The 23,498-nt window shown below is 35.9% G+C and overlaps 1 protein-coding gene across 3 annotated transcripts in view; it reads right to left on the bottom strand.

Moving 5' to 3' along the window:
- Positions 1-3,900: 3,900 nt before the first annotated feature.
- LOC114351035 (5-hydroxytryptamine receptor-like) overlaps positions 3,901-23,498 on the bottom strand; it is a 32,225-nt gene continuing 12,627 nt past the window's right edge. For 2 of the 3 annotated variants that reach the window (XM_028302070.1, XM_028302071.1), the window contains exons 2-4: positions 15,918-16,038; positions 6,010-6,117; positions 3,901-5,173 (exon numbers count right to left, since the gene is read on the bottom strand). In XM_028302070.1, coding sequence (XP_028157871.1) covers positions 4,279-5,173; positions 6,010-6,117; positions 15,918-16,038 — 1,124 coding nt within the window. In that variant the 3' untranslated portion in view covers positions 3,901-4,278. The remainder of the gene's footprint in view (positions 5,174-6,009; positions 6,118-15,917; positions 16,039-23,498) is intronic. The other variant, XM_028302073.1, reaches the window with a different exon arrangement.

Below are 23,498 nucleotides of genomic sequence, written 5' to 3'. Positions count from 1 at the left end.
GAAATATAAAATTCTTAGCTTGCTCCAAAGTGTAGCTTTCAAAGAAAATTCTAAACGGATTGTGCTAAACAACGGGGGCTGTCACACGCCATTTTGATTTTTTAATGGATCATGTTTTTATCGATAAAATATGTAACTGTTTGGTGTCATTATCGTATTTATTATTTTTATATTTACGAATTTATAGTTATATCTGTATTTTCATAGTCTTTATTTTTTCTTAAGGCCAACTTTATTGTACAAAAGAAATTCAAAACGGCCAACCCTAAACAGAATCCGTAGAATATTACAGTGACGTCATCTCAAGATGGCGTCACTATTATTAAATCGGCTGAAATCGTTCCTCAAAAAGGAACAGGATATTGGAATTTTAGTACAAAAATGCAGAAAGGTCGGAAACGAAAAATAAATATGTAGGTCTTGTGTTCATAAAAAATAGTTTTTTTTTTTAATATGAAAATGACTTTACTATTTAAGTAAGTACTACGAAAATGTAAAATGAGTGCAAAATAATAAAGTGTTCAGTTTCACTACTTTTGTAAAAATGGTACGTAAATCTACGCAGAAAAATAATTTGAAAATAAAAGATAGCATAAGAGTAACAGTATTTTGAAGATGCATTTTTTATTTTGTTAAAGAAGAAGAATAAAAAACAACACTCACGATCATATCGCTTTAATCCAAACATAGTTTATGTTTACGCTATATTTCCACACCAACATCGTCGTCTTGTATGTACACAAATATCTATGTTTTACGTAACATTTATTTTATAATTTAATTTATTTACAAAAGTTATAAATTTATTTTCATAGTTTTAGTTACCATAATTTTAACATGTAGGTACATTTAAATTAATATAATTAATAAATATCAATGTGAAACGTCTTGCGTTATCTGACTAATTACATATTTTTGGTTTAATAAATTGAATAATAAGTTCCGATAATTTTTTTACAGGATGTTAAAAATTAACGGGGGATTGCTTAAGAATTGACATTACATTTTTTCTTTTATAATCTTTTTTCATTTATATTGGGACTCTTCCTAAAGATTAGTTCGGTTTTTAACATCCTGTAAAATAAAATTATTAGTTGATCATAAAATAATGTATAGCGAACAACATTTTCAACTCTGCAAAAGTGTAATTTAAATTTTGTATTTCTCCAATTGATCTAGGAATTGATTTGATTAATTTATTTTTATTCAATAATTTAATACTGCAACATTTACACGACAATTTACATTAATTGTAAGGCTATGGTGTCCTATAAACGTCGTAAGCAGCGTATAATGTCATACCCAAGGCCGCGTCACAATACTTATACTTAAGTAGGTACTAATAAAAGTACCTACTGTTGTGGTCTCTTTCAGACCTCAAAAAGTTAAAATACCTAGCGGAATAGAGCAACAAAGGTCTGAGCGAGCGAGATGTCACTAGCAGCAACACTGTGTGATAAAAAGAGATGCGAGATGCGACGTATCATTTGACAGTTCGTTAGCACTTATTGGCACGCTGAAAATTCGAACTCTGAGATTTGTTCAGATTCCACCTGAGTGAAACCGTGGAACTTTATGAGAAATTCTTCTTCCTCGGTCCCTCACTGATGAGGATCGCGACCACAGATAGTGTTCCTCCACAGACTGCGGTCATAAGCTGTGTGGACCGCACGATGCAAACTCCCGCCCACCGTCTTCCTCACCGCGTCCGACCATATCGTCGGTGCCCTGCCCCGAGCGCGTCTGCCTTCCATTTGTCCCAAGATAATTTGTTTCTCCAGACAATGCCAATTATGAGAAATAGTGCTTCAGAAACGTGGTGACTGGATCAGTGATTGATTTATTGAACAAAACAATAAAATCGGTTTCGATTGACACCTCGTGATTGTTGAATCCGAAGGAATATTAACTTTATGATATGAAAGTTTGGCGCTGACGTCGTACGCCGCGTATAGCGTTTAATAGGAGACTGTAGCCTAAATAAACAACATTTCTGTTATATTGTATTCATAATCCTTCGCGACTCATAATTTGTAATGACTAGAATAAATACACAGATTGTGAAATTATACGAATACTAATCTGTTTTAACTACGCTAAAGCCTTTTTAGAATAAAGTATTAGTATTTAGAACAAGGGATGAATACATTTTGGCTTCAATATTTATACATTCTGATCTGTGAAAATTGTTCGACAGGATTTATGAAGCCATATTTTAATCGTTTCTTTTAATCTTTGCTTGTTTGACGGGTTAATACTTTACCAAAAACTTTGGGGTAGGTAACTAACATAATTATTGTAGGCCATTTCACTTTTTTAAACTTAGAAATAGAGACATACAAGCATATTATTTACATACGCACCAGTTACTTTACTTACTAACATGTCAATTTTTTCTTTTTACTGGAAAATCTTCATAGACTTTTTTGACGCACTCGATATCGAATACGTTTGATAGTTTGATATAAACTCACAATAATCCCTCTGAACGTAGGCTTATAGTACTTTGCCAAAGGCTAAAATGCGCTTCCAGGAATATCATAAACAATATTTTTTCCCTCGAAATGTACCTGATGAAACATAGTTGGGTGCCGTTACCGGAAAACTACAATTACCGTGAAAAAGTTTTTTTTAAATATTTCTATGCATACTGACAAATTCGCGATATACAGCGAAACACATAAACTCTTAAAACAGTATAACAATTTAACTGGATATCTCTCAAATTAGGCTCTCCGTCGAACAAGCAAAAAAAAAAATTACAAAGATTTTTTTCAGATGACATTTAAATCGCCTCTAATACCATTATACAGTTTTCAATATAAATTACCGAAGAAGCAACAATAATAACTAATCTATATAAAAATGACAAATACAGACTTCTAAGTAAAGATGCCACAAGTGCCTTTTTCCTGGTATGCGGGTTTCAGCACGCATGCGAATCTGGTCTCTCCAATCTGTGGCGTGCGAATATAATAGAAAAAACATATGAAATAATTAAATGCGCTTAGACCGCATGTTTACCAAATCCGCATAAGAAAAAGGCACTTATACATATTTAACGGCTCAGATAATAAAATTGTTATAGCCAGGTCTATTTCCATCATTATCACCAAATACGACTAGTGATGACCAATACCAAAGTTATAGGTCACGCAAAGAAAGTTGAGGTCATGAATACTAGCAAAGATTTGGTTTCTGTATTAATGTACTCGGTCTGAGGTCTTGCATAGACGGCCTGAGAGGTGCTTTCTGTCTCCCTTGCAGACTTGCAGACGAGAGTGAGCTAGCTAGTGTATTCGATATTTAAACTGTATTCAAATAAGTACAAGTTTGCCTCAACTTTCGTTGCACGACCTATAATGGACAAGAAGTTTATAAAATTATTTTCATAATGACGATAGTTAGGCATCAGACACCATTTAGTAGCAAAGATATTATTTACAACACAACTATCCCTGGCAAGAATAACAAAATGTCTATCGATAGCGACATTGATAGTTTGACATCTATATTTCTAAGTACCTACTCCAATAAATGCTGCTAAATAAACATTCAGTCTTTATAAATTAATTTCTTTACATTACAATTCTAAGTGCGAAGCGTCAGTTACGGATAGAGGTAATGAGTTTAAACGTTTAGCATTTTGAAGGAATAGCCGGCTTCTGATTACCCATTCAGATTCACAAACGTGTTATTCTATAAGTTTGGCTATCTTCGTCACTCTTTAGCGGTATGCAAGGAGTGTGAAAAAGACAGGTAGACCCGGTAAAATTTAAAAAACGACAGACGTGACGAACGATACAGTTTAATACAGATAACTTCCTATTTATCAATACAGGTACAATGTTGAGGTTAGAAGGCATAATATCTATTTGTGCGCTGCTCGGTAACATGTGTTGTTGTAGCACGATATTAAAAAAATATACATCTTGTGAAGAAATACGAGTACCTACATAGTTTACGAGTATACACAGCAAACACAGATAAAGGTTCCTTTATTTCAATGCGTATAAAAAGCGAAACGAAATCAAAAGTTATTTTCAAACATTTTCAATAGATCTGCCAGAACAAAATGAGACGAAAAGTTATAACACCTGTGGGTAATGAAATAGTAAGCCTTATCTCTGTTTGCTTGTGGTTAATATCTGCGAAATAGATAAGCATTCTTACTCTTAAAGCTCTGGTTCACACAAAATGAGATCTTACTTGACGATTGACTGAGAGCGCGCCTAACCCTGGATCCGAGGAGGGACGAACACGCTCCCAGGGTGCGGGCTACCTCCTAGACCTACAATATTGACACAACAACACCTTCTTAAAAGCTTGCCTAAACACCTTATTGAATATGGTGTAGAATATAGGATTCACCATCGAACTGGCGTAGCCCAACCACAGCACGAAGTCGAAAACCCAAGGCGAAATCCGCCTCTCGCATTCGGGACAAACTGCCGGAACCATATTCAGGATGAAAAATGGCGCCCAAAGAACGACGAAAGTAAAAAACACGACTCCGAGAACTTTCGTGGCTTTTTGCTCCAGGCGCAGAATCCTGCCGTGGCGGGAAGAATTTCTGGAAATGACACTTGAGTTTCTGGAATGGTGTGCTCTAGGTGTTTGGCGTTGGGGACTCGAAGATATCTGCTGCTGTGGACGAGCATTTATTGACCTCTGAGCTCTGATGCTTCGCACTGGAGTCGATAAAGTAGTCCTTGCTCCTCCAAAACTGGAACCTCTTCTGAACCTCCTAGCTTCATCCCATGTAACCATAGAAGCCGCTCCTCGGCTAGATCTCCTAAAGTACTGAGGCTCGTCTTTCAAATTACCATTCCGAGGGTAACCATTACATCCGTTGATGTCGCCACCAGGAACTATAATAACTTCTGTCGTTCTTCTAGGAGGAGTAGACTCTGATCCAAAGTAAGGGCACGTACACGGAGGGGGAAGTAAAAGGCCATCTTCAGAACTTCTAGACTTAGCTGTTAAAGTTGCTGGAGCTAGCAAGCCGTCGTTGCTTTCGTCATCTGACGCACTCCTGGGCCTATGTAAGGGTGTGTTGGGATCACAAGTGGATGACGGGCGTCTTCGGTCTTGAAGCATAGATGATGGTGAGCTAGACGACACGCTCAGTGACCCTGGAGTGAGCATACCGCATCTTTCCGATATGTTTGTCCTGTCAACAATAGATCTTATTAAGCGTGGGTTTGACGTTAGTAATATAGGACCAAAAAAGGAGCAACAATCAATTTCGGGCCTAAAAATACGACGACTTTTTAAAGTGAAACAATCGCGACGGATGGAATTTTGGGAACGCTGTAAAAGCAAACATGATTACAGAAACGCAAACAATACAAAGTAAACAGCCGTCCTTTTTCCAGAAACGATAAATAAAATAGTAAGTGCGTATTGAACTCCCGAAGCGAAATATAAGTAAATTAGTACGTAGATACGTATTGTACTGCGGTGATTGTTGTGAAACTAAATATTTATTTGTCATGGCTTGCTACTGCGGCGCTATTTAATAAATTAATTGCTAAAAATTGATTCAACAAGCAAATACAGTGTTGAAAATAATTTTGGTAATAAACACGAACCTGGAGGCAATATACATAATTAACATACGGATAATAAACTAGTAAGTAGATCCTCTTTAATGTATGCGTACGTACGCAAAAACAGTCAATCAAAAATCAGAATAGAAATTGGAACGGTATGAATCAGTCACTGTTATTTTGTTATCGCCAGAAAGCGACCACACCCAGACCAATCCTATCAGCCTAGAAAATGCGCCGTGATAAGGTTTTATCGTGCCATTTTATCGACGTCACGTGATAAACCCATACGTTTATCATCGATAAGATTTTATCTTGGTGCGCACCTAACCTGGCTGGAAAAGAACAGCTGTTTGAAACAAAAGAACAAGTAGACTCTCCCGATCGCGCGATTGCATCACCGCCCAAAGCAGCCGTATCTTGCGTTGAATTTTGAAGCATATGCCAATTGGAATACCCTTTAAACTGCGGTTTGGTGGCAGCAGAAGCCTCAAGGCCGCGGGATAGGCGCAACATCTCAGCCCCGAACTGGTGCAGTGCGGTCATTGCCGACGGGGCCGGCTCGCTGTGCAACACAACACGGTATGAGGCAGGCACACAGACAGCATACATGGATGACACAGAAGGCTTTGGTTAAGTCCGCGTCATAAGAAACTGACAAACTTTCAAACAAATAGGAAGCCGAATGACATTGAGCAAGTTCTTTTACTTTCTTAAGAAAAGAGAATGAAGTAAAATGGCAAACTTAGAAAAAATTAAGCTGAATTTTGAAATATTCTGCATAGCAACATAGCAAGTTCATAATATTTTTTTAAGAAAAGGTAAAGCAACATTGAAAATATGACGACAAGTATATTCCCATCCTCTATAAAGGGTTAACTCAAGTTGCAAAGCGAATTTCAGAGTAAACTTTGTTTGAGATTTTATTTACAAAATTGCCAGTGACTTTGACGCGGACTATACAGCACATAGATCATAAAGGCACAGAAGGCTCTGTTCAATACATGTAACTTAGTAAAGTACAGAAAACGGCACAAAACAGTTTCATATGAAAGTTGTAGTTATTTTGAGACATATACAGTTTGAAGTGCTATCGATTGTTTTTTTTTAATGCAGAACAAGGCAGGTATTTGACCGCAATCGCACCTGATGTTAAGTGAGATGGTACATAATATCTGCCCTGTAAGTGCCTATTCACTCTCGCCTTAAGCTATTGGCCGGTTCGTTTCTCCCGGAATTCAACGTTGACCCTAAAATTTTCTCACACACTTGCATATTATCCAGAGCCTACTGTGTTTGTTAACATTGTTACATACATCAGTATGAAGCTACGCTTAATAGCAACATTGAAATGTCCATTGGCAGTTAAATACACACGATGTAAAATGTCATCTGCATTTCAAATTATTTTAATAGTCCATATCCATTGTTTATCCATTGTTTTGTATTGTCATAATGTGTGTTAATAAAGTCATTTTTTTATTATTAATAGTCGACTGCATCTGACATGAAAATATGTTATTTTAATGTAAATCAACATTTTGTTACCGATAATTTGAACATTCATTGTTATAAAATATGAAGTCATAATAATACAGGGTGGAAACGATAAGTAATATTACTGGATTATTTCTAAAGATATCTAAAAACTGGTTAGGTACTGATCCTGAAAGCGCTTCATGAACTCTATCAAACGGTGTAAATAACAGGTTACAGAATAATCTGGATCTATCTGAAAATTCAATGTTCCCAGCTTCCATACATTTACTACAGCTAATTAAGTTATCCTTTCCGCCCTGTATAATTAACTCAAGGAAAAGAATTCGAATTCCAATTCATAAACAAGTATGCTTTATTTAAAATGCTTCAAAAGCAAGTGATAACTAAAGTGATTGACTATTTACGTTTCACATTCGTCTAGAACGTTTCAGAAACACAGAAATAGTTCTCTCTCGTGCCAATGGACATTTGAAACAACACAGTTTGGCACATCGAAGTCTTATTACAAACAAACATAATGTTAAAACAATGAGGGTTTTCGCGATTGAAAAATCCGCCAGATGGCAATACGTAGACGCGAGGTCCAAATGCTGCATGATTGGTTATTTTTGACATGACATTGACAGATATGTCAAAATCCCCTAATCATGCAGCATTTGGAATTCCCGTCTACGTATTGCCATCTGGCGGATTTTTCAATCGCGAAAACCCTCATTACAAGAACATTTACACATTTAGGTTACACAATTATTATTAAATACGTAAGCACAAACATGTATTAGATAATATGATGAAACAAATTACCAAATTAACGATTAATTTATAATTATTTACTAAACATTTTTTTTTCATACAAAATAAATTGTATAAAATTCGATTTGTATGAAAATTAAAAAAATTTAGATGATGATATCAAATTTCTGCTTCACCATACCATTTATATGACCATAATATTAACATGGGCTAGTGTCGGCTCATATACCCATTTACCTAACACCCTGTATACATTATACATGTATGTATAGTATGTTTTTTTACTTTAGTTCGTGTACTACACGCTCTACATCTGATCCTGCTTCGAGAAATATTGTATGTACAAAGTAGCAGATAGTTAAGGTTCACAATAACATGGACTGTTAATCAGCATTCAAGGAGGCATATAAATCGAAGGTAAATAAAATTTTCTTTCCACTTAAGTTAACGATCCAAAATTAAATCAAAACATTTATTTACTCCGAAACCTTGAAAACTCGTAAATAAAACAATACTACAGCTTCTTCGAACTAACATTCTCAGGTTAGACGTAGTGCATATCGTTCTAACAATTTGTAACATAAACATGCATCGCTACATTTTCAGAAGCTAAAGCCATGTATTCATTGGGCAACATTTGTTGATAAACACTGTTTATAAACTATCCATAAACAATGTTTCATCATCTCTTTAACCAGTTTATAAAAAGTCCATAAACATAGGTGATGAAACATTGTTTATGATACATGTTGCCGTTCTCCCCGCTATGATTGGAGAGCAAGTGTGGACGGCCAAGTTTCAGAAACCTGTGTTTATGGTAAAACTGTTTCACACTAGTCATAAACAGTTTGTCAACAAATGTTTCCTAACGAATACATGGCTTAAGAATCCTAGCCCAGCAGACTTTTTTTTATCGGCCGATAGTTGGGTTAACCCGATACCCAATCAGGTAGTGTACTTTCATACTTGTTCATACTAGCCCGATTAAACTATCGGCCGACAAAAGAATATAATCTATAAAAATAAAAATGAATTGATGTTCGTTAGTCTGATTATAACTCGAGAACGGCTGGGCCGATTGAGCTGATTTTGGTTTTAAAATGTTTGTCGTAGTCCAGGGTAGGTCTAAATGATGAGCAAATACGCGCGCGATATTGTTTTTCTGTGACAGACAAAATTCAACGCGGGCGAAGCCGCGGGCGGAAAGCTACTAAAGGTGCATACATGTACAGAGGTTAACATTATTGAGCCATGCTGGAAAGGCGCCCGCTCAGCGAAAATCGTAAAGGTTCGGCCAAACCAACGCGATCACACGAGATCAGCCTGCGTGCAGCGATGGCGACCAGACTTAAATGCATTGATCGCCATCGCTGCACGCCGGCTGATCGCGTGTGATCGCGTTCGTTCGTTCGTTCGTTCGTTTCAGCCAAATGACGTCCACTGCTGGACAAAGGCCTCCCCCAAGGTTTTCCACAATGAACGGTCCTGCGCTGCCCGCATCCAGGCTCTTCCCGCGACCTTTACCAGATCGTCGGTCCACCTATTAGGAGGCCTGCCCACGCTACGTCTTCCAGCCCGTGGTCGCCACTCGAGAACTTTCCTGCCCCAACGGCCATCGTCTCTACGAGCTATGTGCCCCGCCCACTGCCACTTGATTTTAGCAATCGTTTTAGTGATCGCGTTAGTTTGGCCAAACCTTAACATAATACAGGTCGTCAAGTCAAGAATCATCATCAAGAAGCTGTAATCATAAACGCCTGTAATCTGCGAGAACTCTACACAAATCACACTAAGTACAAGTAGAGTCGTGAATTAATAAATACCAACATTCACTATTCGCTGAATTCGTAATGCTCTAATGGCGTGACTGTTTGTGATTCTGTGTCAATTAAAAACTGTTCGCAGAAACTCCACTGACGGTACATTTGTAGTTTAATAAATTAGCTTGTGAGAATTCGTAGTTAGTTAATGTTAGAGAGCTTTGTTGGTAGCTCGGTACCTAATAACGTCCCTTACATGAAAAACTCTCTTATCTCAGTATTGCCACTTTCTCAAAACCACGGGTTTTCAGTTAGGTCATTTCAAATTTAGATTCTGTTTATACTTTACGGACCTCGTGGGAGGGAAAATAGGTATATACAGATACGTGAGTTAGAGAAAATCGTAGACAATGGAAGCAGGAAAAAAATTGTAGCCCTAACTCAAATCGCCAAAAGACTGAGATAGGATAGTTAGTCATGCGAGGGACGATAATGTCTTCTCTAGATGAAATAACTATAGATTTGTGACTACGAAAATGCTTTAAAACTTATTATTTGTCCCTCGTTGTGTTTAATATTTAATGACTTTACACTAAAACACTGTAATATTTTTATTGCGTAAAGTAAAAGAATTACTAATTTTACGCCCGTATTAACAAATAATGCTTGCTTAAGTGAAGCAGCAAATCGAGCGCACAGCGTTGAATAGGGCTCTGTGATTGATTTGTGTGTCCACGCGCACTGTGAAACCTCATAGTAATGTTTGTGAATACGGGCGTTAGTGACTCAAACTTAATTAATCAATTTAATTTCTCCTACATTTTCTATACGTACTATCCATTTGCAAAGTTCCAGTTACCAATGAAAATATAATCGCTCTCTATTTTCACTAAGACGTATTTTTAACGCTTAAAAACGTATTACAACAAGTCTCCAAAGCTTTCACAAACTATTAAGCCTACATCACACTAACCGCATTTTCTCGTTCCTCGGATACGCGATACACGCTTTTACTGCGTCGGTGTTGACAAAACTGATTAGTGCTGGAATGAGCTGCATCTAATGTCATGCGTTAGCTAAATGCCAAACCTCGTACCTCCAATAGACCTAATTTTATAGTACGAGTAACACCAAAAAATCTCACTGCGAAAAATTTATTTTAACTCGTGAAACCCTAAATGGTTGGTAACATTGATTTTTATTGTGTCTCCATTCGCTGGTAGGTTTTTTTTATGCAAGACAAGGCAGGTATTTGACCGCAATCGCACCTGGTGTTAAGTGAGATGCAGTCTAGGATGGTACATAATAATATCTGCTCTGTAAGTGCCTATTCATTCTCGCCTTGAAAAGACCCGGATTATAGTGTTCAGGAAATACAGCAGCAGGCAGCGCATTCCAGTCCCTAGCTGTTCGCATTATAAAAGATAGGTAGGTATAAAGGTACTTGAAGGGTTTAAACTACAACTTAAAAATGTACTATTTTTTTTAACTTTTACGAACTTTTGAGCTTAAATTACACTTAAGCGCATTTACTGGCTACGCGATATACGGTTTTACTGCGTTCGTGTTGACAAAACTGATTAGCGCTAGAATGAGCCGAGCTAGAATATCTAATACCATGTTGTGCGTCAACATGATAGTGCGTCGAAATGCAAATTCATTAAAATCGCTAGGATCGGTGATAAATCTAGATTTTGGGTGCAATATATGCAAAACTTTTGTCATAACAAGCTGTTTTAATAGCAGAATGTTAATGAACTAAAACCATAATTATTATTATGTATACGTAGTTGTTGCCATTGACGAAGGCGAGTGAGCTTTACATGTGTGGTGGACTGGTGGCTCGCTACTGTTCGTTTTCCAAAAGTTTTGATAGATGTGCTTAAACACGCACACACACACAAGTAAATCTCACTCGCCTTCGTGAGCTGCAAGAACTATACCTACATATTTTATCTAAGTAACTAAAGGAGAGCACGAAAATTTCGAATGCATTTTTGAGACACGGGTTTCATTTTATTCATGTAAATTAACGTTGCGTTGTCCTCAACAAACATTATCATAACCTATTTGCTACATTTAAAAAATCCTGAAGGGAAAAACAACAGATCATAATGAAAGCCTGGTTAATTAGAAATCTAGACCTTCACGCGAAACGCTGACATGTTCTTTTCATAGCATCTGACGTAGTGTCGAGTCGACGAAACAAATGACAGACGCGACGACTAACGTGACGTCATGACATGCGTGTGTAATTAGTTGATACAGCGTAGTGTAGAGTGGGCTTAATTTAATTGGTGCTTTTGTGTTGAAACACAATACTTTTCAAAATCTCTAATTGAAAAATCTTTAATAGAATCTTTGTTTTGCCTTTTGTTTTAGAAATGTTTTAAGACACAGTGCCAAACCTTAAACACCTAGCTCTTAGAGCCTTAATTTCTTAGAATTTTCATGATTTTAACGTTTGAAAATTAACCTTATAAACTTCTAATTTTTGTATTTTCTCGATAAATTCTTTAGAGCAATGAAATTAGGCTTCCTTCATCATATTACAGCCGTCTCTCATTACAGGCGTGTTTTTCTTTCGTTTAAGTATTTAAAGATTTGGTAACGCAATATTTTACCTAACAGTACGAAAGACGAGCCTTTATTTTAAAAATAATGGGCCAACTCTTGCCCGTATTAATTATCAACCCAACTCGGGAAGAAAAAACCGAGAAAAACGTTTAACTTAGTGACGTCGGGTTCCGTAACGAATGAGAAGATAAAATTAAGTTTTTGTTCGTTATTTAATAGAGTAGAGATTTTTGTTTTATGGTCTATATTGGGAGTAAAAACTATCAATTTAGAGTTTTGACTGATTCCTAGAATAATAGTAATAATACTAATCAGATATGAACCTTCAATCTAGCTTGAATAGCTTGAAGCATGTAATTGGTCTTTTTAAATTTAGCCAAACACAGATATTTTTTTTCACTTTAATTTGTGTTTGAGCCTCAGGTCTTGAATAATAACGCGAGTGGACTGTATTAAAGTTATTATAATTTCAATAAACGAAGCCACAACAATAGGTAAACAATGAATGTGCTATGCGTAAGTATGAGTGTCGTGCGCGCCGCTCGGTGGCCAAGTGTGGGATCGCCTTCACGCGCCGCCGTCGTCGCTCCCGGCACCTTTCACTGCGTCGCCCGCTCCTAGGCCAGTTGCCCGGGCGCGAACAATTTGAATTGAATTTTGAAGTCCACGCGTCAGATTCACCACTTACTGACAAAGTCCCTACAACTTATCTATCAGATAAACTTCTTTCTTGATACTTCTGTCTCTGATTTCTGGCATATTTGTTTGTTAGCGCCATAATGTCAGTTAATACCTGGAACCAAGAGCCAGTGAAACTAGTCCAAAGTGCTTCAAGTATAGCTAATGCCTCTAATTTTTAGCTACACTCAACTCTGTACTAGTAACATTATAAAGTGCATGAAACAGTGTACGAGTATGCAGACCATTTTAGTTTAAAATGCAGGCAGCAGATGCTCCCCGTTTCGCAAATTACTCGCAAACTGCTAAGCACTCTATCAATGTCATCCTGCCACTTGGAATTAACATGTTGTGATGTAAGTGAAAAAAATATTATGCATTATCTGCTTATGTACGTTTTCGGATTAGGTAGAAAGAAAGTAAAGAAGAAGAAGAAAGAAAGATTTAAATTATTTTATCTTCCTTTTTCTACTTGAAATTTGCTTACTTTATTCTAGCTGATTAATAAGACTCTAATAAGATCATAATAAACTGTCCATGGCATTTGAGTAGGTACACATTACACAAAAGTTGCAGCACTATAAACGAGAACCATCCCGTTTTAGGTACAGTTTAAGGTCTCTTTCCCACAGAACTAACGCTTTTTAACCGACTTATTAATCCCGTTTGCAGTGTCCCGCAAAAAACCGATCAGTTCGAATTTGGTGTTTTGTTATTCACACACTTGGGTGTTCACACGACAGTCAAGTTTTGCGGAGTCCAGCAATTATAGATTGTCGTGAGAAAGAGCTCTGAGAGCTAAAACATAAGATTAACTCTCAGCCAGTTCCAACACTTAATTAATTATCGTAACTAACGGAACCCTAACCCGTGACTTCATGAAAAGTTTAGCTGATAAATCGAACGGTCTAACGAGCCCTCGCGAAATGAAAAAACTTAGATTAATTCCAGTTTTCCTTGACAAATTAACGTCACTCTCCATAAAAGGGCCCTGAAATCTTGAGGGTTAGAAGTACACGCGATAAGTCTCACTTGAAATTAATTGGGTTTGGAAATATGAGATTAATTGCAGCTTGAATAAGGACTATTTTTGTAAGGAAATAAATTGCTCTAGCTTTTTTATAGCTTCGCAAGCTGAAAGAAGCGTATACTACACAAGATCGACGCAAATGGTGACATCTCTCAATCGAAGGCCAAGGCACACTATGTCGCTGAACTATCAAAGTAAAATTAACATTTTTGGAATAATTAATTTATCATTTTGCTTAGCGCATTTTAGCGCATTTTTACAATATCTATATTTATATTTTCAATTGTAAAGAGTGCGATAGTAAAATGTCATTGTTATCCAATTATTTTTCTTTTTTATGTATGTTTTGTACATTTTGTTAGTCGTTCTGTTGTTTATCCGCATTCCCTGATTTATTACTTCAATAGTAGCCATTTTAGACCATAACTTACGTTCAAAAGTTGATACAGTGTGTAATTTAACGGTCGAGTTTTGCATGTTGATGATAGCGTGGCAATTTATGTGAATTGGAAAATAAATTTTACATAAAAGCGGTAGACATGCATATTTACTTTGAACAGTAGCGGCCTAAGGGGGGGGGGCGGTGGGGGCGGTCCGCCCCGGGTGCCAAGCATCAGGGGATGACACAAGTCGCGCAGATTAGTACTCACTGACTCATCTGCATGGCAAATCTGCGGTCTATGTCATGATACGGGGGGTGCGATTGTCTTTCAATCTTCGAATCGGTAGGTAACCTCAAAATNGGTGACTGCCCTGGGTGCCAACCCATGCTACGCCGCCACTGACTTTGAATGCATTATACATGTAACACGAATATTAATAATCAAGTTAACAAAGTATTACAGTATAATCGGCAGCATATAGTGGCGAATCAGTCATAAGAACAATTTTGTTTCATAAGCAACTTCCGATTTTCATAACTTTGTTTTATAGCCACGATAGCCGAACGGTGAAGTGGTCGGAGTGGCCGATTCGAACAAGCTTATTTAGCTTAACACGAGGGGCTAACAGGACTATTAGTAATTTGTGCAATACAAATTGCTAATAATCTTAAAAAAAGGTTATACTACATAAGTTTCAAAACCGACTGAGGAAAGTTATCATTTAAAGAAAATTGATTATATTTCTATGTCAACAATTGGACCTTATTCAGAAACGATACTAAAAACTAGATTCAAACACAATATTATATGTCATTTCTTAATTCAGAGCGTAAGAATCAATACCCATTTCTGACATCAAAGTAACAAAGAAATTCGAATTTTATTCATTCGGATTAAAATCGAAAGTTGCTTAGTTCAAAATAGGTGTTGATACTCCGTCGTACACTTTACATAATCTACTATAAGCACAACAAGTACATAAGTCTATATTTTAATTTACTAAAGCGTTATATGACAATAGACGCACATTTTAACATTATTATTTTGATGTTTTAGACACAATAAAAGCATACAGATTGCTTTAGGAAGGAAGGAAGGTAGGAAGATCATAGGAAAGACAACAATAATGCAGGCAGTCTTATATTCAGAAAGCAACCTCTTCCAGACAATCCGGAAGCGAATACCTACATCTATTTACGAGTAAAGGACCACAATTTCCACAAACTCAGCATATTCAGTAGGTATCAGAGAAAAATTGAAAAAAGAATATCGATGTTCTTTTTTCATTTTTTTTACGACAAAAGTTACCTTAATCATGAACCACAGATAAAATGAGTAATTATTCTTGATTAAGGCAACTTCATATTTTAAATTGCTGCTAACATTTACCATTGTTAAAGACCGTTTCTTTCACGAAGACGCGCCCCACCAATTTTTGGTGGGAAGGTAGAAGCGCGGGGTGCGGGGAGTTTGATCCGAGCAATCCGAGCTTCATTATTGTAGTGTGCGTGTGTACTCATGGTACTACTTAGCGTGTAACCGATAGCACACAAACATTGGCGGAAGAATGTCGCCTCTTCGTGGATTAAAAGATCTATACATACATCTTAATTATGTCATTGCCATGACTACATGAAAAAAAAGACGAGCATATGTTTTTTTAAACATCCACTAAATTTTGTACCTGGAATCCTGGATCCACAGATCCCTGGTGTCCAGGGGAGGAAGCTCCGTCTCAGTGGAAGCAGCGGAGTGCTGAGGAGTGCCTCTCGGACCGAGAAACCTCCGCCAGGTGCACCGACGTTCTGTAATTAAATACCTAATGAGTAATAAGTTATGCCAAAGTTCGCTTAAAAGATTTATCATCAATATCTTTATGATCTGCAGGAGTGCCTTCGCTAAAGAGGTGAAATTCATTTTGCATTTTGTAGCCTATGTGTCGTTTTATTGTATGGACAATAGCTTTGCCACAGCCCTAACAACACTTTCACTTAGGCTGTACCACCTTACTTTAACCATAACTATAGCAATAACAAGTGTTTTTGTATGGATTTTGACAATTTTTTTACGTTTGTCAAAGTTGAAGTAAGATGGTGCAAATCAGCCTTATTTTATTTTGTTGCATTATGTAGCTCCGCATTCATTATACTATTATTGATCATATCTGTGGACAATGGTGCTGTTTACATTTTTACTATTTTTTTAAGTTATTAAAATTCAGCACATAAGCCCTCAATGTAACTGTTTGTTGTCCTAAGTAAAGACAATAAAAAATGAATTGGACCTACTCTCCCTGCGGTGTCCTGACGGGTTGGACATGCCTTTTCGGCCTTTTTATTACTCCTGCTACCTTGGTTATTGGATAGACGATATTATTATGATGATGATAGTGACACAAAGTTAAAAAAATGAGAAAATTGGAATTTTAATCCTAATTAAATACGCGTCTTTACAATGTAACAACTATTACCTATATTGTCATTAAAATGTCAACTTAGTCCTAATTGAGTAGACTGATAATACGATGTGAGAAAAATATTTTATTCTGTGAATATGAATATTGTTGGTAAAATATTAAATCATTAACCTAATGAATCTCAAAATAAACCGTGCAAATATAAAATTACACAAATTATTAATATGAATATTGTTGGGAAAATATTAAATCATTAACCTAACGAATCTCAAAATAAACCGTGCAAATATAAAATTACACAAATTATTAATTAATTGAAGTCTTCAAAGAGCTGTTAAATATTCCTATCATTTTGCTGCTTAATTGATACTTATTCTTGAGCTTAATGATGTAATTCAATGGAAAGCTTAAGATGGAAAATGGCGTCCATATGAAAATTAGATTATAAGTGAATAGAAAGTAAAATGTAAAAGTTGGATTGCTTAATTCTTTAACCAATAAGAAAACTTATGAAGGTCTCGGGAAGCACCTGTATGCGGGCAGCGCAAGACTGGCCATTGTGGAAATCCTCTGGGAAAGCCTTCGTCCAGCAGCGGACGGCACTAGGTTGCAATAGCAATAAGTACACGTAGTAATATGTCTACAATATAATTTTAAGACTGGGTTGCACCATCTTACTTTATGATAACATCATAGAAAAATCAAACTCCATAGAAAAATCAAACTCCATAGAAAAATCACCGGTTATCGTTACAGTCACGGTCAAAGTTTGGTGGTGAAATTCAGCTTAAGACTAGGCGCAGACCACCGATTTTAGTTGGCCGATAGTTGTGCCCGCTGATTTTCAATTGTATGAAAAATCTGCCAAATCAATGTGCGCACTTCCATACTGATCAACTGCCCGACTAAACTATCGGCCAACGAAAAATCGATTGTCTGCGTCTAGGCTAAGTGTGTTAATAAGAATCTTTATCTACAGCAGTGGTTCTTAACCGGTGGTCCGCGGACCACTGGTGGTCCCTGGAGGCATTCCAAGTGGTCCACGAAGACATCGTAATAAACAAGTGATGTGACGTGATGAGTCGAGTCAACATAACGCAAACGGGGTACAGTGGGCGAGAAATTGACCTCCCCTTTCATAGGATTTTGAAAAAAAAAGTGGTCCCTCGTGACTTAAAGGTTAAGAACCACTGATCTAGAGTCTAGATAGTCGAAAATTATATTTTGGGAATGATTCATTAAGTTGTCTAACGACATGGAGTCCTGGTAATTTTGGATGACTTTAATAGCATTTTGTAGTAGTCATTATAAATATTCAGTAATTTTTAAGTGATCACTTTATATTTTTGGTCATTTGATACAACCCAAGAGCCAACCACCGTTGTTTATTGTCAGCACATAATTTTGTTTACAAAACTTCGAACGGTTACATTATCGGTAATCAGTTAAAAGCATTCGTGTTTGTCGTGTACACGGAAGGTTCGATTTTGGGGCTATTCATCCCCTAGCCCAAAGGGTTGGGCCATTTCAACCCGATCGCCATGTTTTTGAGTAATGCTTAAATGGGACAAGACTTAAGAAAATGAGGAGACTTGAAGAGAGGCCTGAGCTCTCTTTTCAGAGATTTTGCTCGTGTAAGTTTCACTTACGAAAACCCTTTGGATACGAAATTGTGTAAACATAATATATATTTACCCGGGGCAAGCAAAAAGCGCCCTAAGTCTAAAATACGTTTTTTCAGCGTAGAATAAATTTCCATACCTACATGTATTTATGTTATCTGTAAAAACAAATTTACTAACTTTACGAGTAGGTACGAACGACAGCACATCAACCTAAACACAGCGGCGTCTTATCTCGTTGTAATACAGGCTATTTTGAAACAAAAATGTATAGGTTGATGTGCTGTCGACTGTACATATTTAAATTACCTACTTACTGTTTGCTTATGCATTTACTTTTTATTAACTAGCGGCCGCCCGCGACTTCGTACGCGTGGATCCCGTTTTACCCCCTTAGGGGTTGAATTTTGCAAAATCCCGTCTTAGTGAGCACCTACGTTCTAAAAAGAACCCCCATACAACATTTGAGACTTCTAGCACTTGTAGCTTCTGAGATTTCGTGATGGGTGAGTCAGTTTATTTCGCTTTTATAGATATACTTAGATGAAAAAACTTAAAACAATAATAAAAATAATACTTCTCAATATCAGCAGTACATTAATTTACTTTAAAAACCCGTGAGGTTTTCTTTCAATACCGGAACAACCAGTTCCGAGAATCTTTAAGAAGAAAATACAAAATAATTATTATTATAATTGAAGATCATCAATAATCTACTATATTTATAAGAACCGTTCAATAAAAGTACCTACTTGTATTCATCATAATATACCTTTAAATCCTGTACCAGTAATATTTCTAAAATTTAAAAACTCATTCAAACACTTATCGTAATTTAGCCCCGAAGATATACGAGTATCTATTATGAGAGATTAAAAGACGGTTTCTCAGCAAAAAATGGACATCCTAATCCTAAGAGATTGACTCGTTCCAGACTTAATGGATGGAAACGTAAGGGATTTCTGGAATGCTAAGGTTTTATTCCAGCTACAATAATTATTTCTGCGTCCGTTCGGTTAGGATTTAGTTTTCTTTTGTTTTTGAGTTGTTACATCTGAAGTTTTAAGAAGAAGACAAATGAAAAACATAAAGTTGATTTGCTTCATAAAAAAAGAAGAGTAACAATTTATTTAACTAGATTAACGAAATTAATTAATGCACACTTATAAAAAATATTAATTTAAAAAATTTTACGAAAATTTCTACATTATTTTAAGTGAAACTTATTATCTTTTTAAATAACGCAATGTTTTATTTAATAGTCTATTTAAAATTACTTCTATTATTGGTTCCATAGTATAAAATAATAATCTTCGGTATCATTCGCACTGGAATTTCTGCCTGTCTATCAAAAACATTCAAAGTAGGCTACTGGGTTAGTTTAAGTTAGTTGTTCTGTTAGTTGAAACTTTGACAACTCTTATAATAATATGAATAACCGCACTATCTAAAATAAAACTTATTATAAGTATATTTCTAGGGTTTTATTATAGGTATGTGTTTTAATGTGGGTATATTGGCTGAAAAAAAATATGCTTTTAAAAAAAGATGGAATATATTTTTCATGAAACTATTTTGTAGCTGACTGTACTCAAAACATTAATATAAATCTAACACAATAAAGAGACGTTATAATGGTAGAATTAAATACTACATCAATTACATTTTTATTTATTTCCATTTTGTCTTCTACCACAACTACATTAGGTATGACATTTAAGCTGTCGCTATACACCTACATTCTAAATAAGCACTCTAGAAGTTTCAGCCTCTATCTCGATAGGATTTCTCGCAAAGTTGTTGCAATCGGATTGGCGATGCCGGTCTGAGTACCGAGTTAGTGATCGCCACAAATGAAGTTAGAGGTCGCAGACTCAGTTCTCCGAAGGAGCACGAAATAAGTATCTAATGGAATTTTCGTCTTTGTGTGATAAATCCTTATATTTTCGTAAGTACAACTGAGGTCATATTTGAAAGACAAATAACTAAATCTATGCTACTAGGTACTAGAAAGGACGAGTTACTTCATTATTTACTACATACTTTTTTGTGAGAACAAAAAGGTACAGGTGCAAATTACATTCGAAAAAACACGTTACTCGCTAAACGAGTTAAATCTGTCACGAATGACTTTGTCTAGGGAGCAGATATCGATAGAAAGAAAGAAATATTTTTTATAAGTAAAATTTGTGGACGGAGCAGTCCTAGGTACTTTGCAATGCAATTGCGATACCCATTGCAATACCACGAAGCCACGATGGCCGAACGGTGAAGGGGTCCGACTGGTCGACTCGTGATCCGGGGAACGCGGGTTCTGTCCCCGCCGCCGCTCGACTATTGTGGTGAGCTCACTCGTGACCCAAGCAGATTTAGCTTAGTACGAGGGGCTAACGGGACTATTAGTAATTTGTGCAATAACAATTATTACTAATAATCGTTAAAAATGGACTCAGCAGATAACGGACGGGCAGGCATACTTGTTTTGGCATCGACCGCATATTAAATTAGCACGTTTTAACCTACTGTACCTAGCTCCACTGTGGCTTGGTGTTCACGTGCTAGTTCACATTGTGTTTAGTTTAATAGCCTCAAAGGCCCGGCATTAGTGGCGATCATTGGATTGAGTAAGGACCAGTCTTTGTGAGGAGATTTGCGCATTTAGTTAAATACTGTTTGGGAATCCTTGAGTACTCGAAATGGCAATTGGATCTAATTGAATATCTTGAAAGGCCACTGGAAGAGGCGAGATAGGGTAAATTGGTTTGTATGAGGGTCTATTACTAAATGGACTGCCATAGGCTGGGTGGGTAGTGATGACGATGACTGGTAATAAAAGATTCAGGCATTTGATTCCAATAAAGCAATTTACGTTCTGCATAAAGGTGATCGTCGAAAATCAGACTTCATTAAACAGGAAAGTTATCTACACACTAATATTATATAGAGGAAATATTTATATATTTAATTGATTGTTTTTATCGAATAGGCTCCGAAATTACTTCATCATTAAAAAATTATTTCATCATTGAATCTTACGTTATTTCTGATAAAAACAGATGGTACGAAGTTCACAGGGGCAGCTATTTAGCTAATTAATAAAATATTAGGTAGGTAAGTAATAGTAAGTATGTAAGGTTAGTTGGGAAAAACCGACCTGTCTCTACCATACCCCAATCGTTCAAATAGTCTTGGGAATACTCAAACTGTCTTATGGACTCACTTAAAAATTCATAAGACCTGTATAGAAGTTTACAGTTGCTTATCATAAGTCAAATGAAAGGTCAAACTATTGTGACATCGACCTATAGTCTTTTTCACCTAAGATGATCCGTATGACGTTTCGAGTTTGAAAGATTTAGAGATGTCACATAACTAAACCATAGCGATTTATCTATCGAATTTTTTCGAAGAGTTAGTAAAACCTACTTTTAGAGAAATATTTTGTATAGGTGTTATTTAACAAAAAACATGTTTTTTTACAATTACAAATATTATTGTAACAATTTTTTATTGATAATATTCAAATTTCATGGTTCATGTTCAAAAAAACGATTCCTAAAAAGTACTGGTTCTGTTTCTTTAAATTAAAAACCATTAATTTATTTTTAATGCGTTTATTAAAGTCAATAAACGAAAAATATAGTTGATTTTTGTGATATTTTTAATAACTAAGTATTCACTGCAATCGATTAATGAACCGCGGAAATAATCGATTTTATTATACAAGAAATACCCCAGCACTAAATCTATTCCGTTTCACAAATTGCGTACATGAAATAAATAATATTTTTACATCGTATTTAATTAAAATATAATCAATAGACTCAGATTTTACTACATATTTCAAGACAAGGTAGTTTTTTTTTAATTATATTGCTAATAAAATACAAATATTTTTTCAAAAATATTCTGCATATGTAGTATGCGTAATATGGATAACCTTGAAGTGTCATACGGATCATCTTACGTGAAAAAGACTATAGTTTTAACATGACGCAAAAGTTTTAAAGTAGATACCTACACAAATATACAGTCGAGTTCATTAATATTATTGGCAGTGCTAATGTTTTCAACATTTTGTACCGCCGAAGCGCAGTAAATTCTGCGCTACCCACCCCCACATATTTATGAATTATTGTTTAATTACATCAACTGAGCCTTTACATTATTTCAGAGAGTGCATTTTCAAAATTATAATTATAAGTTGCCAAATTGGTGATAAGTAATACATGGTAATACCGAATTAACTGAATCTGCAAACAAATAATAATAAATATCCTTGGACATTTTACACTGCGCTTCTAGTCCCAAACTAAGCAAAGGTTGTACTATGGGTACTAGACAATTGATATAAACATACTTAAATACTTTTTTTTTTTGTAAATACATACATATTATACATAGAAAACACCCAGTCCAATACAAACAAATATGTTAATGCACACAAATGTTTGTATTGTGCGGGAATCGAACCCGCTACCTCCGGAATAGTTGTCCGTTTCGAACCACTACACCAAACGGCCGACTGAACAAAAGCTAGATAACTATTGAAAAATGAACGTGTTAAAGAAAGAAAAATGTATAATACCTATTAGCACTTTACCAGAAATATACTGTTGTTNAACACCTATCATATCTGGGTGTTTAGGCTTGGGCCAAATTCCGTGCCGCTGAGTGTATTATCTTTCGTAATAAAACGTTTGTCATCCTTTCGGGACAAAGCCACTTTGTTTTGCTCCGTGGTAAAAATTTGATGCTTTATTGTTTTAAAAAGAATATTTTTACCTCGTAACTCTATACCGGTTGATAAAACATTGGTGTAATCAGAAAATTTCAGTTTATTGGTTACATTTTTTTTTACTCCTTTTGCTTTTTTTACTTCATGACTGTTTGTTCTAATACTGTATAATTTCGATCGTAGTCCTACAAACTCAAGTAATATTTTGCCCCCTAATTCATCTTTGAATAATCCAGGAACTTTTTTATTTTTAGGCATGATATCAAAACAATTGTTCGATACATAATTGCTAGTATCAAAGTAATTCAAANACAAGCGTACGAAACATATAGATGTTAAGTATTACCTTATAAGGGAAAAAGTTGAACTGGGTTTAGTTAAAATTAATTATGTTCCAAGCAATTGTCAATTAGCAGACATTTTGACTAAAGCGCTGCCCACTCAAACTTTTGCATATCTCAGAGATCAGATTTTAGATATTTAGACATT

This window comes from Ostrinia furnacalis, unplaced genomic scaffold (genome assembly GCF_004193835.3).
Source record: "Ostrinia furnacalis isolate ACB-3 unplaced genomic scaffold, ASM419383v2 OfSCF1067, whole genome shotgun sequence".
NCBI classification, from domain to species: domain Eukaryota; kingdom Metazoa; phylum Arthropoda; class Insecta; order Lepidoptera; family Crambidae; genus Ostrinia; species Ostrinia furnacalis.
This window is presented reverse-complemented; position numbering and strand designations above follow the sequence as displayed.